A 21,055-nucleotide genomic window follows, 5' to 3' on the forward strand; every position below is an offset into this window, starting at 1 on the left:
ATAAAAACTACAAAAATCCAAATGCAACTCTGTGAAAGCGACCGGTAACGCTTAAAGTACTAAAGCACCCTAGTCCAAACTAACAGGAAAGCCAACCGGCACATTAGGATTGATGCCAGTAAGATCCTGATGATGGCATACTGGTCGCGATATAAACGAACAAGGCATGGAACTGAGTAGGAGTGCTTCGACCAAACGCCAGAACGGCTCCAATTATGAATACTGGCAGTGCACTAAGATGGAGAAGTAACTGTATATGTACTGGATAATATGTGTTGAGGCTGACAGCGGCGACATTCTAGTCCCTCAGTAGGATCGGTGACACTGGCCTGAAACGAGTGGGCTAATGGAGCATGCTGCTAAAGTCCCGTAAAACCGTGGCAGGACTTAGAGTATGTTCCAAATCCGTCGCCTGATGGTTCCAACTGGGCGCGAGTACGCTCCGATGACATTACCTGACTTGCGCCGATCCGGATCTGTACATAGTAACAGGACTATGCCAACCCTAGCATGGCCTCCTTGCTTGCATAGATAAGCATGGAATCACAAAGGCGACTATTACAGCGGAGATGGATAGCGACTCATAGGGGAATGTGAAGGAAAGGCTTCTGGACCCATCAGTAACCGGTTAAGGTTCGCGCCAAGAAAGGAGGCGACCAACTTCAACTTCAGCTAGAACAGTGTGGGCATAAGCCTAGACACTGTGACGACGGCAGTCCGTTCCAGTGCAACATGTGAGGTGATCGATGGCCCGAGACTAATCGCAACTTGGCAAAGGTGGAAGGCAAAAAAGACACTAAGTCGTGCGAGACTGAAGTGTTTTCCTTCACAGGCAACGCATAAATATATCAGATGATATTATTCGATACGCGATGCGAAGTGCGCATCGTACCTTCGTGCTGTGCGTACACGAATTCTCTCTGCTCTTGGAAGTTTGTTAAAAACTACCTAAAGCAATAAAACAGTACTTTTCAGTGCTACAAAAACAGTACTTTTCAGTGCTAAAACTTAAAACGGTACTTTTCAGTGCTACTAAAACAGTACTTTTCAGTACTATTTTTCTACTATTGATCCCTTTACGATCCTTGTTTGGACCCGTGCCTTCGATTTTTCGTTGGACCCGTTCGCGAAAGCTAGCGGTGGTAATTCTTCTTGGAAAAAACCTGCGAGGAGGTCACGTCGAGGGGGGATGTAGAGTAGTTGTCTACACGTCTGATTGATGATCAGATGGTCATGGGTTCGATTCCCACCCCCTTCACCCTTTAGCAGTAAGGGAACTCGTCTACGGACGTTAAAAGAATAGAAAAAGTCTACGGACACAATAAACATTCTGCAGATCGATAAAGAAGATCTGATCATTGTAAACTCCACGGAGTATAAATAGAAATAGGTTGGACATATAGCCTTAGATGCTGGTCTATTAGAAGGTGGGATCGCACAAAAGAAAAGCACCACCGATCAGAATAGAAGAAGAAGAAGGAGGTCACGTCTTCTCTCGTATATTCACTAAACATGGTATCAACAACAAACAAGGGTGAAGGGTGAACTCTGAATTCACAGTTTCCTTCCAAAAAAGTGGGATTTAAAACTGTCACTAAACGTGGCAAGAATGGAAGAAAGGATGTTTCTCCGGAATGCGAACTTTCTTCCAAGGGTGAAATGAATAATAATGATAATTGTATCGAAATGAGCAATCAGTTCGATGCTCTAGAAAAATTTTCCGAACATCAAATCGAAGCAGCTTCTAGCCCAGACGCTTTGATTCAAGTCAGGAAACAAAGAGTGCCGTCCATTTTGATCAGATGGTCCGAATTTGGAGGATTTAGGCAGGAGATCTTGAACTCCATTTGGGGAATCAAGGTTTCCTTCCAAATCGCAAAGAAAGGAGACAGTTGCGTTTTGCTGGAAACTCTCAAAGATCGCGAATATCTTCTCGATCATCTTGAAGAGAAGAAGCACTTTTGACGACAGAACTGAAGGTTGACTTCAAATGTATCTGATAGGCAGGAATTAGAAGATATATGTGAAAATATTAATTTCTTCACAAAACTTAACTGCCAGCTGTTGGGTGTACGGATAATAATGAAGATTTAATTAGGTTTAGTATTGTTTTTACGTCAAAGTGTGTAACAACATTTTGATTCGAATGCCGAACATTGTGTTCATTCTGTCTCATATTCCGAAGACTTTGATTCAAATTCCGAAAAGTACGAATAAAGCGCACTCAAATAAATAATTTCGCAATCAAATTCATTTTAGCTTGTTAAACTGACCTCAAACTACAGAGTCATTGCAATTCCCAATGTATAAAATAGATTAAAAGACGTGCAAATTGAATTGCAAATGACTGCCATTTACTGGCAATTGGATGTCATATTTCAGTGAAAAATTTCAACCAAATCGTCATACAAAGAGTGTTCGGAATATGAGTCTTTTTGGAATTTGAGACAAAACGATAATTACTATGAAAAAGAGAACCCAATCTGGAATTTGTCGGACACAGCTTATATTATTTAGTTCACTTCAACATTAATGATTAAAATAATTAAAAAATAAGCTTTATAAAAAGAAAGACTTATATTCGACGTTTTTTTGACATAATAACATTTCCAGACATACTGATTTTATACATGCAAAACTTAATGTCAAAATAACTTTTTCGAAAAAAAAAATCTCACAGCTATATTAAACTATCGTAAGCCATTAAAACTGTGCGGAAAAATCATTACGTTTTGTATTTAATGAGAGTCAAACCTTATTTTCCAGCCTTACATTTTTATAGTATTTCACCTTTTGCCAACGCGCAGAGTTAGACATTATTTTTTTATTTTTCGTTGTAAAAAATTCCAACACTAATATTTAGGGTAAATCGGTATAATACGCCCTAACCGGGCAATACGAGCTACTTCATTTTTTAAGGGATTGTGGCTTCTTTAACACGTAAATATGATTACATATCTTAAATATCCGCAAAAAAATGATGTTGCGCCTATTAGATCATTGAGATGTCTAAAAAAATTTTGGGTCCGAAAGGCACGCCTCGTTGTAAATGAAGCTCATCCTTTACTGTTGAATTTATTACAAAAAAATTTACCTGAAGACGACTGCTAATAGACCCTTTTGAGCTTAGCAGGTGGTGGAATTCTCCTTGGAAACATTTTTATTACTATTTTCTGCGGGAAGGGCATATTGCCCAATTTGTTTTGAAACGTTAAGATTTGGACCGTTTACAGAAAATGTCTTGTACTCTTTCAAAAGCACCTGTCAAGAGAAAGTTGCATGCAGAGCATGACCAACAAAGTAGCTAACGCTTTGACATCAAAAAAGTAATGCATTTGCAACTGCGATCAAGCAGTTTTTCCTCAGGGGGGTGTATTATACCTGTTTTCCCTACACAAACCTCAATTTGAACCCAATTTATACTTGTCCTGGGTTAAACGTCAGAAAAATAAGGGGGACGGACCTGTAGGCGAATTCCGGCGCGTATTTTCTTCGAAGAAAAGAAAATTTTCTTGCTGGTGCGTAATGAAAGAAAATTTCTTCTCTTCGAAGAAATTGTTCGCCGGAATTTACCTACTGGTGTAGGGGTTAGAACACACGTCTCTCACGCCGAAGACCTGGTATCGAATCCCATCCCCGAGATAGTCACTAAAAATTTCAGTGACGACTTCCTTAGAAAGGGAAGTAAAGCCGTTGGTCCCGAGATGAACTAGCCCAGGGTTAAAAATCTCGTTAATAAAGATAGAAAAAAAAGTCAGAAAAATGATTTGAACTACGTGAAATTGGAGGTGGCACTCTTGCCCCATGGCCAACTTCATATTGAAAAAAAACAACATCATGTTGGTTTGAAAAGATTTTTAACTAACTAGAATTCCCGGATTTTTGTTTTGTAAACGTGTGTTTATCCCCAAAAGTCCTGAAACTAACTAAAAGTGCTTATAAAAAATGATACCGTCGGACGGGGCTACTTTTGATTCCAGGGGCTACTTTGGACACTCACCTTTTGTATTTATTTGCAGTGTAAATATTAATCTGAGCAATTTTGTGTCTTCAGCACTTTTATTAACCAATATATGCTCAACCACTAGGCATGATTTTTTCTTAGAACAACATCAACAATAACAGGATAAACAAGAAAACATTTCAAAAAAGCTCGAATAAATATTCACAAGGTATAAAATATTGGCTATACAAACATTGTTTGAATTTTACACATGTCGTGGAAACTTATTTGGAGCATCACAAAACTATCGAATCGTCATGTTTCATGAAAATCTTGTGATTTGTTTTGCTTAAAATTGTTGTTCATTAAAATAATTGATCAAAGGTCTTATTTTTGTGACTTTTATTTTATTATAATGTTTTGGTTTGTGTATTTTACAACATGAAAAAAATAAAATAAATGTTTGTTAAAGTGAATATACATAAAACAGACATATTAAATTAAAATTCCTAAGCCAGCTCTAAACTGCTAAGAAACTAAGAGCATATTACAAAAGCAAACTTACTTCTTTACGATCTTGCTAAACTTTACTTCATAGATTGCGTTTTTAATGAAAATTACATACTGGTAGTAAATTAGCTTCCGGTATTAATGTGATCCTTCTACATATCGTTCATATAACAGTAAGAATAGAAAAAAAAGAGTTTTTGTGCATAACTCATTTATCATCGCAGTACCTAGTAGTTACGTCGTTCGTTTATGTCAACATGAAAAACGAGCATTCGTAACTGATAGTTCCATTTAAGAGGAAGTTGAAAATTTAAGTTTCACACTTCAAACTGAGAATAGTGAATGGCATGTTTCGTTGAAATTTGTTATATATGTGTAATTGAATCTAGCTTTGCGATTTTCTACATTAAGTTTATCAATGAAAAACGTTCAATAATATCATAGCAGACGACAATCTATTGAATCAGTTTGAAAGTTATAAGGAAAAATCATTTCATTAGCAAATTGTGAAAATGTCCAAAGTAGCCCCTTTTTTGTCTTGAAGGACACACTTTTTTCGCTATTCAAGTATTTTTGTTATTTCTTGATGGATTTGCACATTTGGTACGTACATGTACAACTTAAATATAGGCAAAAATTATCAATATCTATCCATAATTCTTAGAGTTACAAATCCTTAAAGTTAAAGAATGTGGAAATAATGTCAAAAGAAGCCCTGTTTGACGGTACTTATTTAATTTCTCTCTGGGGCCTTCCTTAGCCGAGTGGTTAAAGTCCGCGGCTATAAAGCAAGCCATTCTGAAGGTTTCTGGGATCGATTCCTGGTCGGTCCAGGATCTTTTCGTAATGGAAATTTCTTTGATTTTCCTGGGTATAGAGTATCATCGTACCTGCTACACGATATACGAAAATGGCAACTTTGGCAAAGAAAGCTCTCAGTTAACAACTGTGGAATTGCTCATAAGAACACTAAGCTGAGAAGCAGGCTTTGTCCTAGTGAGGACGTAATGCCAGGAGGAAGAAAAAGAAGAAGTTATTTGATTTCTCAAACAAATGATTGATTGTTTCTGATGTTTTAAATTGATTATCTTCTGCCATTCTTGACGTTTTTTCAATCTCAAACAAGGACTAGAGACAACCATTAGTTATATCTAAAATTAGAATAGACGCACTTAATACCTACGTCATCAGTTGCAACACATGAAGGTAACATAGCATTGACATTTCATGTGCGAATTGTAAAGGGTATGATTTTGTAAGGTATTTATTCATTAATGGCATTTTCCAAGCAAATTGCTCCACAATACCGACGAAAGCAACATAAATACAAACAGCAACATTCATAATGAGAGGCACAAAAAAGCAGACTACATGACTGGACTACGTTCGACATGCGTATAGACGTTTGTTCATTATCAGCTGGCTTCTCTTCCAGCTGCAGCTCTGATTTTCCATACGACGATGCGACGCAATGCTCGACCAAAAATTCTATTTTCCGGGAAGTGAATGGCTTCTGAATGAAACCATTTTATTCAATCGGAGACAAGCTAACAACAATGGCAACAACTACAAAGTATGGCTATCATCAAAGAAAAACGGCGCCATCGGTGTGAAAGAGATGACTGCTGGGGCAGCCAAACTGGGGAGAGAGCATTTTCCGGGAGGATAGTTTTGGCATCTCGAATGAGAATGAGAGTGGATCCTCCACCTCATACCGATGCACCGGGGTGGCATTAGCGAACTTGTGAGGAATGGGAGCTTATTCTTTGTGTGTATGGGTGCGGTAGTCCCTATAGAACTGTAGGGTGAGTTCAGGCTCTAAATTAAAGTTAAAATATATGGCAACACGTGTGTTTATTTGCTGTTCAAAGGTGTATGTGCTGGGATGATGTTGCTTTGTTTGATTTGATGATGAGTAAAAACCTGAAATATAAGAGTTTCCGAAACTTGAGAAAATGTTTCAATCAAATCATTGAAATAGTATAGGATTTAATAACTTGCGATGCTGTAGTCAAAGCACATCCTACAGATTTAAATCAAATGAGATTTTCAAACTTAAGGAGTGTATCGAAAAGTAGTCGCATACATTCAAAACAGTCTCAAAAATATTGGGTTGAACCTACAAACATTTTTTTTGATCAGAAATGCTCAACAATGTAATTAAAAAATATGATGCGGTAATATTGTATCAGTAAAGTGGTATTTTGTATGATAATTTTGAAAAATACTAACAGATGTCGATGAAAATCTTGCACACCTCTGAAAAAATTGATATGTTAATAAATGTGTTAAATTTTAAGGAAAAATGGTTTTTGTTTTTGCTAATATATTCTGTGCCACAACTCTCAGGCTATAGCATAAAAAATATTTTGAAAAATAAATTAACAAGCATTTGAGAGTATATACAAAAATCGAAAAAAGTCGATTTTTAAGGACCTCGTTTTTGGTTTTTTTCTTGCTACACGTTTATGGTAATATCGAACGATTGTAACGAATAAAAAAAAAGTTTTTTGATTGGAAAAGTTTCTTTGCATATTTATGAAGTAACGTAAGCAAAAAATGGTACTCTACATAATTACCACTGTAAATGACAGAGCTTCAAAAGTTGATTATACATAAGTGACTTTCTAAAATCAACCTTATTCCAATAATAAAGCTTCCTTAGAGCAATAATTTTTTTTTTTTTGAAATCCATTTTACGTGCTGTGTGAAGTAAACATATTTTCCGATAGAATAAGTTTTTCATCCTATTTTGTTTGATATACATTTTGTTCAAAACAAATCATCGAATCTTCAGAAAACACTTCAAAAATGTAATTTTGTGCAAGATTTTATTTTCAGTGCTTCATAAACCTTGTTATTTTTATATTAAGACTGCATATTATTCAATTTTTTTCAGTTGCATCAATATTAGATGACATGATGAAGATTTGCGTGAAAAAAGCTTTTAAAAAGATGAACTATACTCTAAGATATAGCGTTTTGAATGTTTGCGACTACTTTTCGATACACTCCTTATGTTGGAATCGCATGATGTATCGTGCGTGCAATATGTGGTAATATGTGCCTAATTGGCTTACTTGAATTGGGCTAAAATTAAGGCGAATTGTTTCATTTAGGGCAAGAGCCCTAGGTGATGATGATGATAAGAAAAGCTATGATGAAGGTGTTAGAGTTTGATTCCAGGTCTGTCCTGGGTTTTTTCGTAATGTAGAATCTCGCTCCAAGTCACTTTCCTGGCCCCATTTGAGTCCCTAAACAAGTGTGCACAATTTCAGCTGGATTAGTGAAACTAAGATTGATATGGGATTTGCTATGGGGGGTGTTACAAACGCGGCAAAGGGCACCGTTCTTTCAGCAGGACAAATCAATCACAGCGGTGTTTATCTGTCCAATGCTATAAAGCTAAATTTTATTGTTAACTAGTGGTCCCGGCAAACTTCGTCTTGCCATCAAGTAGGCTGTTGAACATCGCTTTTGATCGTCCCATTTAAAATGACAGTTTTTTTTCGCGCTCGTTTTTCAACTTTCCCGGTGAATATCCTGGGATTTTTATACACACAAACACGTCGGAACCCTTGACGAACAAAACTGAGAAAGAATCATTCAAATCTCGCGTAACATTACTAAAGGACCTATCTAACATTGAGAGGCTCTCTTTGTTTACTTTCTCTTTCATTAATAACTGAGTCACATTAATCTCTTCTGTTGCTTTTTTTGTATGAAACGCTAATCAAGGAAATTGACTTTCGATCTATAATGAAAAACTTCCCAAAATCTTTAGTATTCCACTGTTATAATCAAAAGAGAACGAGAGAGGAGAGAATCTCTCATTTGTACATAGGTCCTTTAGTAATGTTACGCGAGAAATCCATTGGCTCGTGCGTAAACCATTTCGTGACATACAAACACCATTCCATTTTTATTTATATAGATATTAAATATATTATAACATTACAACATTTACTTACATTTTCGGTGTTTTCGCTTATAGAACAGAATTGGTTCTACTCCGGCTTTGTTTGTAAGCATATTGTTTATGCATACGCAGCTGTCAACTGTCACAAAGCAAAGCCGATAACACCAAAGTTTGACAAACACATGCTAAACCTAAGTCCGACAGATGTCCAGGGGTTCGCAAAACCATTCTTACGTAACACTCCCCCCCGTAACACTTCAAGTCAGATATGCGTTGAAGTTTTTCCGTTTTTCATCGCAAGGACCAGATGAATTCACGTGAGAATGTTGGGTTGATTGCATCGTTGAACGAACGAACAATAGATACACTCGATGATGCTGTCATCACTCAAACCTTTGGGACGTGCATTAGCGCCAGTCAGCGTAGGACCTTACGGTGCAAATAATTTTGCGTGTAAACGGTCTGCTGATACTGGCTTCGCGTTGTCCAGTCTAAGATGAAAGTAGCGGCCCAATGTGTATTATGCTGTTCTTTGGTTCTGCAACAACCGACCTCCGACTCATCTGATCTCCATGATATGATGACCCTCGTTGCACGAAGAAAACGAACGGTCGAAAATTTTTATAGGGGGCCTTCCTTAGCCAAGTGGTTAAAGTCCGCGGCTACAAAGCAAAGCCATGCTGAAGGTGTCTAGGTTCGATTCCCGATGGGTCCAAGATCTTTTCGTAATGGAAATTTCATAGACTTCCATGGGCATAGAGTATAATCGTACCTGCCACACGATATACGAATGCAAAAATGGAAACATTGGCAAAGAATGCTCTCAGTCAGTGAATCAATTGTCACCCAACACGCAGCAACGAAGATATTGTCACCTCCTATTCTTGTTGAAACAATTTTATTCCGCAACATGAGTTTATCATCACTTGAACAGAATATGACAAAGATCGATCACCACGTGCGCAGCGATTTTCTAAGCTTCGCATTGCAATTTTCGAGAACTTTCTCCGTGTTGGTAAACATTGACACATTATCAAACAGCATCCATAAAACAAATTTGGTTTTGTGTTTAAAATAACTGATTAATCGCGAGTTGAAAAGGTTGCAACAATGTTGATTGTCATGACAATTTTGCTTTTGATTGTGTCCTTATCCGCAACAGTTGCGACAAACGGTTGTGAGCGAGCTTGTTTTGTTGTTTGTTTTTCGTCTATTTTGATGATAGTTTGATTCACTGCTCTCAGTTTATAACTGTGTAAGTGCTCATAAGAACACTAAGCTGAGAAGCAGGCAAAAAAAAACAGGATTACAAATAAAAATTCTAGGAAAGATCAAGATAAATTGTAGTTTTGTTCCTAATCTGAAAAATCACAAATTTTCGTCTACAACCTGGGATTGCTTAAATACCTGCAATGATAATTAGCTTTTGGCCAACTGCTTATGATAATCGCAATGCTTCTAACTGCAATCTATTACACCGAAAGATCATCCTATTCGTTGGAAAACTTGAAAACGTATTTCAGAAACAGCACAGACGTAGAGTGATTGATCGCTATATAGTAATGTACATGCGTGCTTGGAAATGAAGCTAGATTAAGTTTTCGAACAAACAACGAAACATGTAAATATAAGCCTGATATCGCTTATTGTAATCCCATTTAACCATTCTTATTTGAAAAGTACAATATGAACTAAATATTCTTTTAAACCCTAAGATTTTTATACTCCTCACAATCGTATTTCGGAAAACTGTTGGAAAATTTCAACAGGTACAACAGATTCCCTTTGAGTAGCGGTGTAAGTTTATATAGAAATGTATGCCTAGGGTGAGCATGAAGAGCTTAAGTTTGCACGTTTGTTTTTATGTTAGTCAGGAAATATTTTTTTCTGCTTGATTTTTTTGAACCACGTTTTATTTTCCTAAAAACCAATTACCTTTGAGTTCACAAAACCGCCCTAGAGCTAAGTCCTGGTTGCGCTACTGAATTGAACGTTTATGCGATATTTGCCGGAAAACCATTAGCATTAGCATTAGCATTAAGCATTTCGCACAAATTCGTAGGTGGTACAGTCCTAGACCATTGTATGAGGGTTGCCTCCTTCCCGTCCGTTACCAAAGTCAGAGATTTGGGACTAACCTCTAACTCCTAGACAAGATTGACGCAGCCTCCAATAATCGATAGCTGTCCTGGCCACGTCCTTGCGAAAGCTGGGGAATGGGAAAGGATAATTGATTGAACACCTACTTAAAAAAGATGCAGAGAACTCTACGACCTCTCATAGGTGTTACGGGATGTTGAGGAATGTTGATGGAAAGGGTAGTGCCATAGGATACATTCGGTAGACGTTCTGGCCGACAAATGGTTGATATTTACGCATTGTGATTATGCGCTGCTAATCAGAACAAACTCACCAAATTCCTTTTTCGAAAATCCTCTGGAATCTGTCACTCCTCTAATAATGAACGATAGCGCGAGCCGTAACCTAGCACTGCCCATCGAAATGCTCGCACTGCAGTTCTTAATCCATCCTGAACCGAGCATCCACGAACCACATTCAATTTTTGAATCAACACGCACGGGAGATAAAAAAACGGGTCATGAAAAACATGTTTTCACAGAACATTCGCACGTGGCGTAGCACCATCCGCCGAATCTGATTTTCACCAGCGGAACTTAAAAGGAAAAAAAGAAGCGCGAACGAGGTAAACGTGACACAAAATTCAAAACGCAGCCGCCCGCGCGCATGGCTTGCTGCGATCTACCGATATTTACCGGAAAACCACAATGGCACGAGGCCCACATTTGTAAATCCGGCTCTGATCGCCCCCTTCCAACATTTTATTTTAAAAATTTGTACCCCTGAGCCTTAACCTTTACAACACTGTGCCAAAGTTTCAAAATTCTATAACTTCGCCATCGTTCGATCTATTTTGATGAAATTTTCAGGAAAAATCACAAATCAGTTATATTATTGACGCATGAATAAAATATTATGGTTTTAGTGATGTTTTCGGATATAGGTCCAAGCTAGTCGGGGTACCTAGGGCATTTTGAAGCACAGTCCAAGCTTGTTTTAACTACAGCGCCAGAGACCGCCGTAATATAAAAAAAAGTTTAGAAAATGGTCATGACATTAAAATATGTTTAACCTTCATCCAACCAACATAACTTTTGCATGCTGAACAACACACTAAAACGTGTATAACTTTTTGTGTTTTGATGGATTTTGCAGAAATTTTAAAAAAATGTTCGAAAAACTCTTCTAGTTTAAGGTCTGAATGTTTTGGAAATATGGTTCAGGTGATTCCAGATTGTCTTGGGGGTAACAAAATTGGCCACACTATCCCTTCAATGGAGATCTCAGGATTGGTGTCAGCAAAGTTGTTCAGTAAAACGAGGGCTACCTTACAGTGAATAATCTGTTTGAATATTTGTCCACTAAGTGGTGTACTAAACTATTTTCTTCAAACCTCTGTATCTTAAGATCTCAACACGCTAGAAGGTTGGAGTTTTCAGCAAAGTGGTTTAGCGAATCATGGGCTATCTGGCGGTAATATATTTGTTTTGGAATTTATTCGCAAGAGGGCGTTTGTAATATATTTTCTTCAACTTTCTGCATCTCGAGATCCTGACGAGCCTAAGGTATATTGTTAGTAAAAATGTAATTGGTGACGTGAATGATTTCTTTTATTTGTCTAACTTATGATCCTGATAAGCAAGACCGTAAGTGTTTTCAACAATGTTGTTGAGAAAATTCTTCTTCTTCTTGGCATTAACGTCCCCACTGGGACAGAGCCGGCTACTCAGCTTAGTGTTCTCATGAGTACTTGCACAGTTATTAACTGAGAGCTTTCTTTGCCAAAGTTGCCATGTTTGCATTCGTACAGTATTGGACAAAACATTTGCAACTTTTTCGATTTTTCATACAAAATGATCAACTTTGATAAACTATATCTCAGTTATTTATGGACCGATTTGAATGAAATTTTCTCAGAATATTAGAAATAACTTGAATTTTAACATTTATTTTTGAGTGATTGTTCCAATCACAAGTTGAAAAGCAGTAACGGTTTGACTAAAGTGAATTTTTTAACGAATTTTTATAATTGACATAACTAAACATATTGAAGGAATAGCTTCATGTTATCTTCAGCAAAGTTGTAGATTTTGATGAGATGAATAAGTTTACTGAATACAGTTTTTTTTGTAGGGCTATTAAATTTTGAGATAAAAAGTTTTAAAGTTTTCGTCGAAAATTACACTTTAGTAAAACTCAAACCTATTACTTTTAAACTCGTGATTGGAAAAATTATTCAAAAATATATGTTGAAATTCAAGTTATATCTGATGTTCAGTGAAAGTTTCATTTGAATCGGTCCATAAATAACTTAGATCTAGCTTACCAAAGTTGGTCATTTTGTATGGAAAATCGAAACAGTTGCAAATGTTTTGTCCAATACTGTATATCGTGTGGCAGGTACGATGATACACTATGCCCAGGGAATTCAAGGAAATTTCCATTACGAAAAGATCCTGGACCGACCGGGAATGGAACCCAGACACCTTCAGCATGGCTTTGCTTTGTAGCCGCGGACTCTAACCACTCAGAGGCCCCAGAGAGAAGAATGTTGAGAAGATTATGGAAGCCATTATTTGTCGATGAAAAATCTGATAATGGATCCATCCGCTATGAAGCACTAGTAACAATTACATTCACATGTCTGTATATCAAAGCTGACTAGCTGTCTCTTTAATGTTCAAACGGTTAGGTTTTGGCCACAAATCTAGGTTGTAGATAAAAAAAATGCGTTCAGATTCTATTCGGTGGCGCTTATAACATTTTTTTTTTTGAATTCTTATAAGTTGGTGTCTTTGGTGAAAATGTTAACCGTCTTAAAATCAACCTCAGAAGTTTTTTTTTTTTTAATTATTTGTGCATTTAAAAATTATTCAGGAGGCTCTACTTTCCTGCATTGTGATCATACTGATTTATCTAATGGATACCCTTATTTTCTTTTAACCAACTCACTTTTCTATCTCTCGATCTCCATACATTAAAACGTCTATGCCTTTGGAAAAGTTGTTCAGTATTTGGCAAATTGTTCAGACAGTCAAACCTGGTATTGATTCAAATTATGTGCATTTGTTGTGCACAAACTATATGTTATGAGTGTTCAGCCAAGATGCTTCAATGCAAATAAAAGCACAAAGTTGGTTTGATCTTTTATTTATTGAACGATGGACAATTTTGTGAATTTTTAATTCAATTCTTACAATAAACATAGTAATAATCCAAAGAAACCGGTGACAGAAATTCAACCAACTTATTAACGGTTCAACCAGTTCTAGGCATTTTTTTCTTTACTAGTCAACTGGCTGTTTTGTATGTAGTGCGTTACATGTATTCGTTGGTGTTAGTTCTATTTAAACGCTCATAGATTGTTTGATTTTGGGATGGGATTTATTCTGCCGTGAATCGCAAGTCAGTCCCATCTGCATTTTCGTCAAAATTGAATTGAGTTCAGTTTTCAACATATCTTCCAATGTTTTTTCAGCTGCATTAATGAGATAATATGATTTGTTTGGAAAAAATAGGAAAAAAAAACTGCAAGTCAAATTGTCCCATAATTTAAAGTAACCGCATATCAGTTCCATTACAGATTTCCACGCCGTGTAACACAAAAAATAACCGTGTTGTGATCATTTTTATGTTTTTTCTCGGAAAGATATCGTAGCAAAAAGCAAATTAACAAAGTTCCATTAAGATCAGAATGCGTTCCAATCCTCTGGAATTGTTTAAATATTCGTATGAAAAACGAGTTTGGAAACTTCACAGCCCGTTTCCTCAATGCCTACTTTTAAATTTTTAATTTAATTCAGATGATGGAAATTTGTCTGAGACAGTAGTTTTAAATAACTATTATGCGTCCATCGAGTATTATGCTTATTATGATCGGTTTAACTTCAACATGAGGGAGAATTAACTTTGTTACACCCCAAAAGAAAAATCCTATGCAGTAAAGTACATTTATATTCCTAGTAAAAAAATTCAAATGATTTTTCATATATTCTTGATATCAAACGATCGTTTGTCTTCGTTTCTTCTCTCATGGATTTTTAAATTTTTGTTAATCATATTATTTATTTATGAATAATCTGATTGCTGCGAATCTCTCATAAATTTTCATAATCAAAACCTGCACAGTGTTCCATTAAACGTGGAAGAGAAAATTTCAGAATCACATGAAATTCACAGGATGTATTACCATATTAATAGTCACTTATGGTCTTAAAATTATTATGATTCCACAAGAAGGAAAGTAAAGCATTTCCGAAATAAACTACCCTTGTTCTAAATTTTAGTTGGTAAAGATAAAAAACGAATTCCCAAATAGATTTTATACTGCCCTAGTTCTGCTGCACAACTTTGCTGAAGACACCAACATTCCAGCACTAGCGATGGGCGATTTTGAATCGATGTTCCAAACATCAATTTTAAAGTTCCGATTAATCTATGTTAGAATCACTCAAAATCGAGTGAATCGATTTTTTTTCATTCGATTTTTTATTTCGATATAAAAGGAGGAAATTGATTAAAACTTTCAATGAGTTGATGAACCACAAACCTAGTTTTGAAAGAACCTTGAAATATTTCAAAAGTTTTTTATTTGAAGGAATTTAAAAATAAGAAAAAATGCATTTGGTCTTATTTTGAGAGCATGTTTAATTTTATTTTCCTTCTTCTTATTCTTCTTCTTGATATTAACGTCCTTACTGGGACAGCACTTCCACAATTATTTACTGAGAGCCTTATTTGCCAATGTTGCCATTTTTGCATTCGTATATCGTGTGGCAGGTACGATGATACTCTATGCCCAGGGAAGTCAAGGAAATTTCCATTACGAAAAGATCCTGGCCCGACCGGGAATCGAACCAAGACACCTTCAGCATCGTTTTGCTCTGTAGCTGCGGACTCTAACCACTCGGCTAAGGAAGGCCCAATTTTATTTTCCTTTGAGCTTGAAAATCGAATTGATTCAAATGATTCGATTAAATCGATGAATAGATCCGACAAATTGAATTTGAATCGATTCAGTAACATTGATGTTCTGCTCAAATTTGTCCAACGGATCTAGCACATCAGGATCTTGTGATATAGAAAATCGAAGAAAAATATTACTAGCGCCACCTAGCGGACGAATTTCCAAACAGATTTTTCCCTACCTGACAGCCCTCGGGCCACTGAACAACTTTGCCAAAAACACCAACTTTCTAGCTCATCAGGATGCTGAAGGTTTTGTCAAAAATTCTGCCATTTTAAAACCGATTTCGATAGCTTATTTAAGCGTAAAAAATGTTGCGTGCGTACATGATTGGTATGAGATTTCATAGAATTTTCGTGTTTTGAGTAAGTTCTAGTGACCCTAAACTTTTACACAATACACCATTACCAAACTTTTGCACGATGACTTCAATGACCTTTTTACCATAATTAGTTAGCTTTCCGATGTTTTCGCCAAATCTTTGCAAGTGCTATTTAAATAATATAAAATTATGGTATTTCCACGGAAGTGTATGGACCATACTAAGCTACATATTGAAAACAAAAATCAATCAATTCGCATATAAACAATTCAGCTTTTTCAATGGAAATCGTTGCTCTCACTCACCGCACAAGCTACACCGATACAATCACTGTTTCAAATGAGAGGGAAAGCATTCCACCACATACCATCGACCAACCACACATCCCACAACGGTTGCGGCCACAAAAAGCACCCCATGGTGGCATGAGAGAATCATCAACCATTACTCCCAAAACCCCCTTCACCATCCCAGTACCGGTATCAGGACCGGGATAGGTTTACAGCATTTCACCCTTCGGTGTTGTGCTCATAGGTGTTGTGAATGGTTTCTATGCCTCCGATGATGCAACGAGGGGGGTCACAGACAGTGTTTTTGCTGGCAAAAGGTTGTTGCGACTATAAAATATGAAAATGCTCCATAAAAAAATGATCCATGAAAAATTATGCTATACCATTACAATTTATATCATGTTCCATTAAGGTGAAACAGTTTGGAGTATAACTTCTAAGATTGCACCAACATTTCAAAGGCACTAATCTCGCGAAGGAAGCATCCAATAACAGTGCACTTTTTATTTTGGCTTTGTGCACTAGCAGAAAGCTCAAAATAGGAAGATCAGGAACGTTTGCCTACTATTTCTCAATTTTAGGAGATTAACCAGCCTGTGGCTGGAAATCTCGGTAATAAAGATAATAATAATAATAATACTCTCAAGTTTAGTGCCTTTGAAAACGCGATTAGGGTCACAAGTCGGCCTTTATGACCTTAATTACAGCAGTGATACTAGTCAAATCACATATTTTGCCCAAGTGTGCCAGCCTTGCTTTTAATAAAAACGGGAAAATATATTTTCTCTTTAAGTTCAACAATACGTTCCCGTATAGTTCTAAATAAAAGGAACAAAATATGACGAAAATTGTTTTTTATACGTTGTTTTAACGAATTTCGTATGAACAAGTATATTCCAGTAGATTTTCTAAAAGGTTAAGGTGAGAATGAATTGAAGCCAAACCTTAAATTTTTAAAAGCATAATTCTGGTGAACCGAACAAGCGTTCAAACCAAGTTTTCAACTTAATCGGATGTTCGGTTCTCTAGATTTGATCTCTTATAAATTTTTGGTTTGGCATCGATTCATCTTCGCCTTCGGGAAACTGTTCAAATGTGTAAGTTGATTCGGCATTTGAACGAAACGAGTATTTAGTTTTGCAGTGCAATTTTAATTTTACATGGATACAATTGATATTATTCATGTAGCTTTGCTTCAAAAACATTGGGTACATTTTGGAATCTTAATGGGTCATACTTTTATTATTATGGTGTACTTTGTAAATATTTAGTGGTACATTTTTCCACTTCAAGATAGAAAATGTGTTGTTTCACTGAAACCACTGAAGTTATTTATGGAGCAGTTTCATTTATTTATGGCATAAGTCGCTAATTGTAAAAGAGAATAACTACTTTTATTATGAAGCAGTTCTCATTTAATTGAGTATTTTCAATTTTTATTGATATGCTAAAACGGCTGCCGTTTTCGCTCACTTTCTCTCGGAGTTCGCTCCGCTTATCCGTTCGTTGCTCGCTCTCGCGTGCAAAACTCCACTTCTTTTCTGATAATGATGGGGGACAGACAACCAGCGAGCAGCAGCTACGCATAATTGCAAACCACGAACGAGTCTCAGTACGAGACGAGAATCCCTGGCGAAAACACATTTCCACACGGTCCCCAAAAGTCCTACCTGGCTCGTAGACGATCTGGTAGTTGTGTGGTGTAATGTGGGTTTTAAGGGGGCTCCAAAAGTAGTTTTCAATAATAGGAATCCCCTTTTTTCGGAACGGCCTGCGGTAAACGGTTTTGTGTAGAGTCGTCCATTTTTTGGCGGGGGCGCCGTGATTTGGTTGGATAAATTTGGCGATTTGTTGCTTGGAATTCAACGCACATTAGCTTATGGAGCAGTTGCGATCTTGGTAAATCGCTTCGCGACAGTGGTACTTGGTGTACAACATTTGTATGCACCCTTGCACTATTGTGCAACCAAGAGTGAAAGTGTTGCAAACTCAGTCAATTTGTTCGATGCTTCGTTGAGTAGTTTTTTTTTTGAACGACTAGGTGCAGTCGTTGAACAATTTAGTAATAGTGAAACATGGGTAATCTGCAAATTCCATAATTACCTATCTAATAATATCCGTAATTAAAATCGAATCAATAGTTAAAATACTAAGTGTGAAACTGGGCGCGGCGCAATATCAATTCTGTAGAATAAATGGATGAGCTGCTAAAATATGATTTGATTTCTGCAAGTGGAAAATAGCCGTTATTTAAACAACGATAAATGATCAATACAAGTCAGATAACGAAGATACCGATTATGTGACAGTGTAGTGAAACTAATGGTTTTATTTTTAATTTAGTTTGTTTTTATTTTATTTAAACGCAATGAAAGTGATAAAAGTGAAAGTAAGACAATAATCAACTACAACACAATTAAATTGAAGATTCAAAATCTGTGATATGTCTATGACAATAATTGAAAAAAGTGTATAAAAGTAGTATTTTAAATGTGTGAATAAAAGTTAGCTAGTTCTAATAAGCAGCCCAAGAAAATATTGCAACATCAAAGAAAAATAATTACTGAGCGTAAAAGTGTGACACAAACCCCATTGGATGTGACCGCCATTTTGGAAACTCAAGGATATTTTTCTCAGAAGCCACACACTGAGTTACTCACCACTCTCGCACTGTTCGTTATTCGGATCCTGGGGAGGAATCCTCAACTATAACCCAACCTTCACCAGCTATCGCCATCATGCTTCACAACGAGGAGGAGCAGCAGCTGGGGAGACCCAGCGAAAAGTTTTGCCAATGGCGCCCCAAGCCACAGAACGGTCGGATTATTGGTACCTTCGCCTGCAAAGCAGCCAGGGATTTAGTCCTAGCGGGGCTTGCGGTGGCGCTTCTACTAATCGCTAATGGTGAGTACAATTATTGCGTTTTTTAATGCGTCGAATTGATACAGAATCACTGAATTCTACGAAATAAGATTGAAAAAACCGCCATACATAAATACCTTGAAAAATGAAAACTAAGAACCGTGACGAACTAAATTTGGGTAATCCAAAGTCCTGTATCTTTTTTCCGCCCGTCAAATATTATTAAAGTTTGAGAAGCATGTTGACAAATTAAAGTTTGAGAATTGTTGTACCATGAGAAAAAAATATTCGCACTTGCTATTCCCTTTATGACTTAACATCGAACAAACATTTCCATAAGATTTGCAACATGATTTTGTGACATCACGTTGCTAGTAAGAATCAATTTGCAACAACAATAAAAAAATCTCCGAAACTTTCACAAATTTAGCTTTGAGAAATCTATGTTAATATGCTAAAAATTTGGAATAAGAGAGATACATTCCTATTATATCATATTAACTGTTCAGTAAAATCAAACTTTTTAACAAACATTTAAGTCCTGATACCTATATTAAAGGTTGCAAACTTTTGGTGTACCTTTGGATAAATGATGTCTGTTTTTTTGTTAGTATCATTTTGAACACTACATTCAATTCTTATATCTAGATGTTCTGTGGTAGTTAACACTATAATCCTAATTTTGTAAAACTAAATTAAGCATTTATTAACATTTTGTAACAACATATTTGCCGTATCAATTCAGAATTTTTACAGATGAGTAGATTTCACCAGCTCATAAAAGAACAAAATAATTAATTGATTAGATTTTAATTAACTTAACCTAATTTAACATAAATATATAACGCATTAATGGTAATAGAAGATTGCAACAATTTTTGTTTTAGGACGCTGCCTAATTAACCTGAAGTGTACGATTCGACTGGTAACTTTGCAACAATGTGTGTAGGAAAATTAATGTTTTTTAGTTATACAATCGAACCTTGATGCCAAACAGTGACGAATGCTATTTCTATATCTAGAAGAGCAAGATCATTAGAATAGCCTTCAGATTTGTTGGAACGAATCAAATTTGTTACACGTAAAACTTGATGAGTAGTCGAATGTCCATGTCGGAATTCGAACTGTTCATTGGCAAAAATTGAATTTTCATTGATGTAGACGGGGGCCCAGATAGCCGTAGCGGTAAACGCGCAGCTATTCAGCAAGACCAAGCTGAGGGTCGTGCGTTCGAATCCCACCGGTCGAGGATCTTTTCGGATTGGAAATTTTCTCGACTTCCCAGGGCATAGAGTATCTTCGTACCTGCCACACGATATACGCATGCAAAAAAGGTCATTGGCATAGTAAGCTCTCAGTTAATAACTGTGGAAGTGCTCATAAGAACACTAAGCTGAGAAGCGACTCTGTCCCAGTGGGGACGTATAACGCCAGAAAGAAGAAGAAGAAGAAGACCATTATTCTGTTCAAAATTACTTTTTCAAAAAGTTTACTGATGGAGCAAAACAAACTTATTGAACGATAGCTAGAAGCTTCTGCAGGATTTTTGTCTGGTTTTAAAATTGGTACAACCTTCTTACTGAAGAGATTCGTTATTTCGTCTGCCCCTACGGAACCAAATCAAAATACAACGTAGGGCCTGATCAACCTTGGACGAAACATTACCAAGAACATTCGAAAGGTAGTCAATTTAATTCTAAATTTTGGGCTAGATGGCGCTAGTGAGCATGTAAAATTTAACATTTAAAGCATGTTGTACTTTGTGATCCCCATGAGATATAATGTTCGAGTCTTCGGCAAATGTGTTGAGGGAGTCAAATACATCCGCAAGGTAAACAATTTAATTCTTTGGGTGGCACTACTGAGCATCTATCTCATGATCCAAGTGAGATAGAAAGTTCGAGTTATCGAAAATGTTGTTCCTCAAATATAAAGTTAATCAGCCCTGAATCTCTAGAAAATTTCAGTCGTACCTTAAACACTTAACCCCTATAGGGCTGAGTGAAATCAAAAATACTAAAACCCTTACCACTCAGTGAATGCTTAACGGATTCAAATATTTTTTTTTGCCAGTATACTGACCCCCATATCTAGTTTCTAGAAGTGACCAAAGGAACTCGGGAATACTCCTGTAACCGAAGTTACTGCGGTGGGTTACTGGGTC

At 36.6% G+C, this 21,055-nt stretch overlaps 1 protein-coding gene across 2 annotated transcripts in view; it reads left to right on the top strand.

Moving 5' to 3' along the window:
- Positions 1–17,639: 17,639 nt before the first annotated feature.
- The window catches only part of LOC5567409 (protein Skeletor, isoforms B/C), a 192,223-nt gene continuing 188,807 nt past the window's right edge, over positions 17,640–21,055 (top strand). The window contains exon 1 of one of the 2 annotated variants that reach the window (XM_021854934.1): positions 17,640–18,933. In XM_021854934.1, coding sequence (XP_021710626.1) covers positions 18,768–18,933 — 166 coding nt within the window. In that variant the 5' untranslated portion in view covers positions 17,640–18,767. The remainder of the gene's footprint in view (positions 18,934–21,055) is intronic. The other variant, XM_021854927.1, reaches the window with a different exon arrangement.

The sequence above is a fragment of the Aedes aegypti genome, chromosome 1, assembly GCF_002204515.2.
Source record: "Aedes aegypti strain LVP_AGWG chromosome 1, AaegL5.0 Primary Assembly, whole genome shotgun sequence".
Taxonomy (NCBI): domain Eukaryota; kingdom Metazoa; phylum Arthropoda; class Insecta; order Diptera; family Culicidae; genus Aedes; species Aedes aegypti.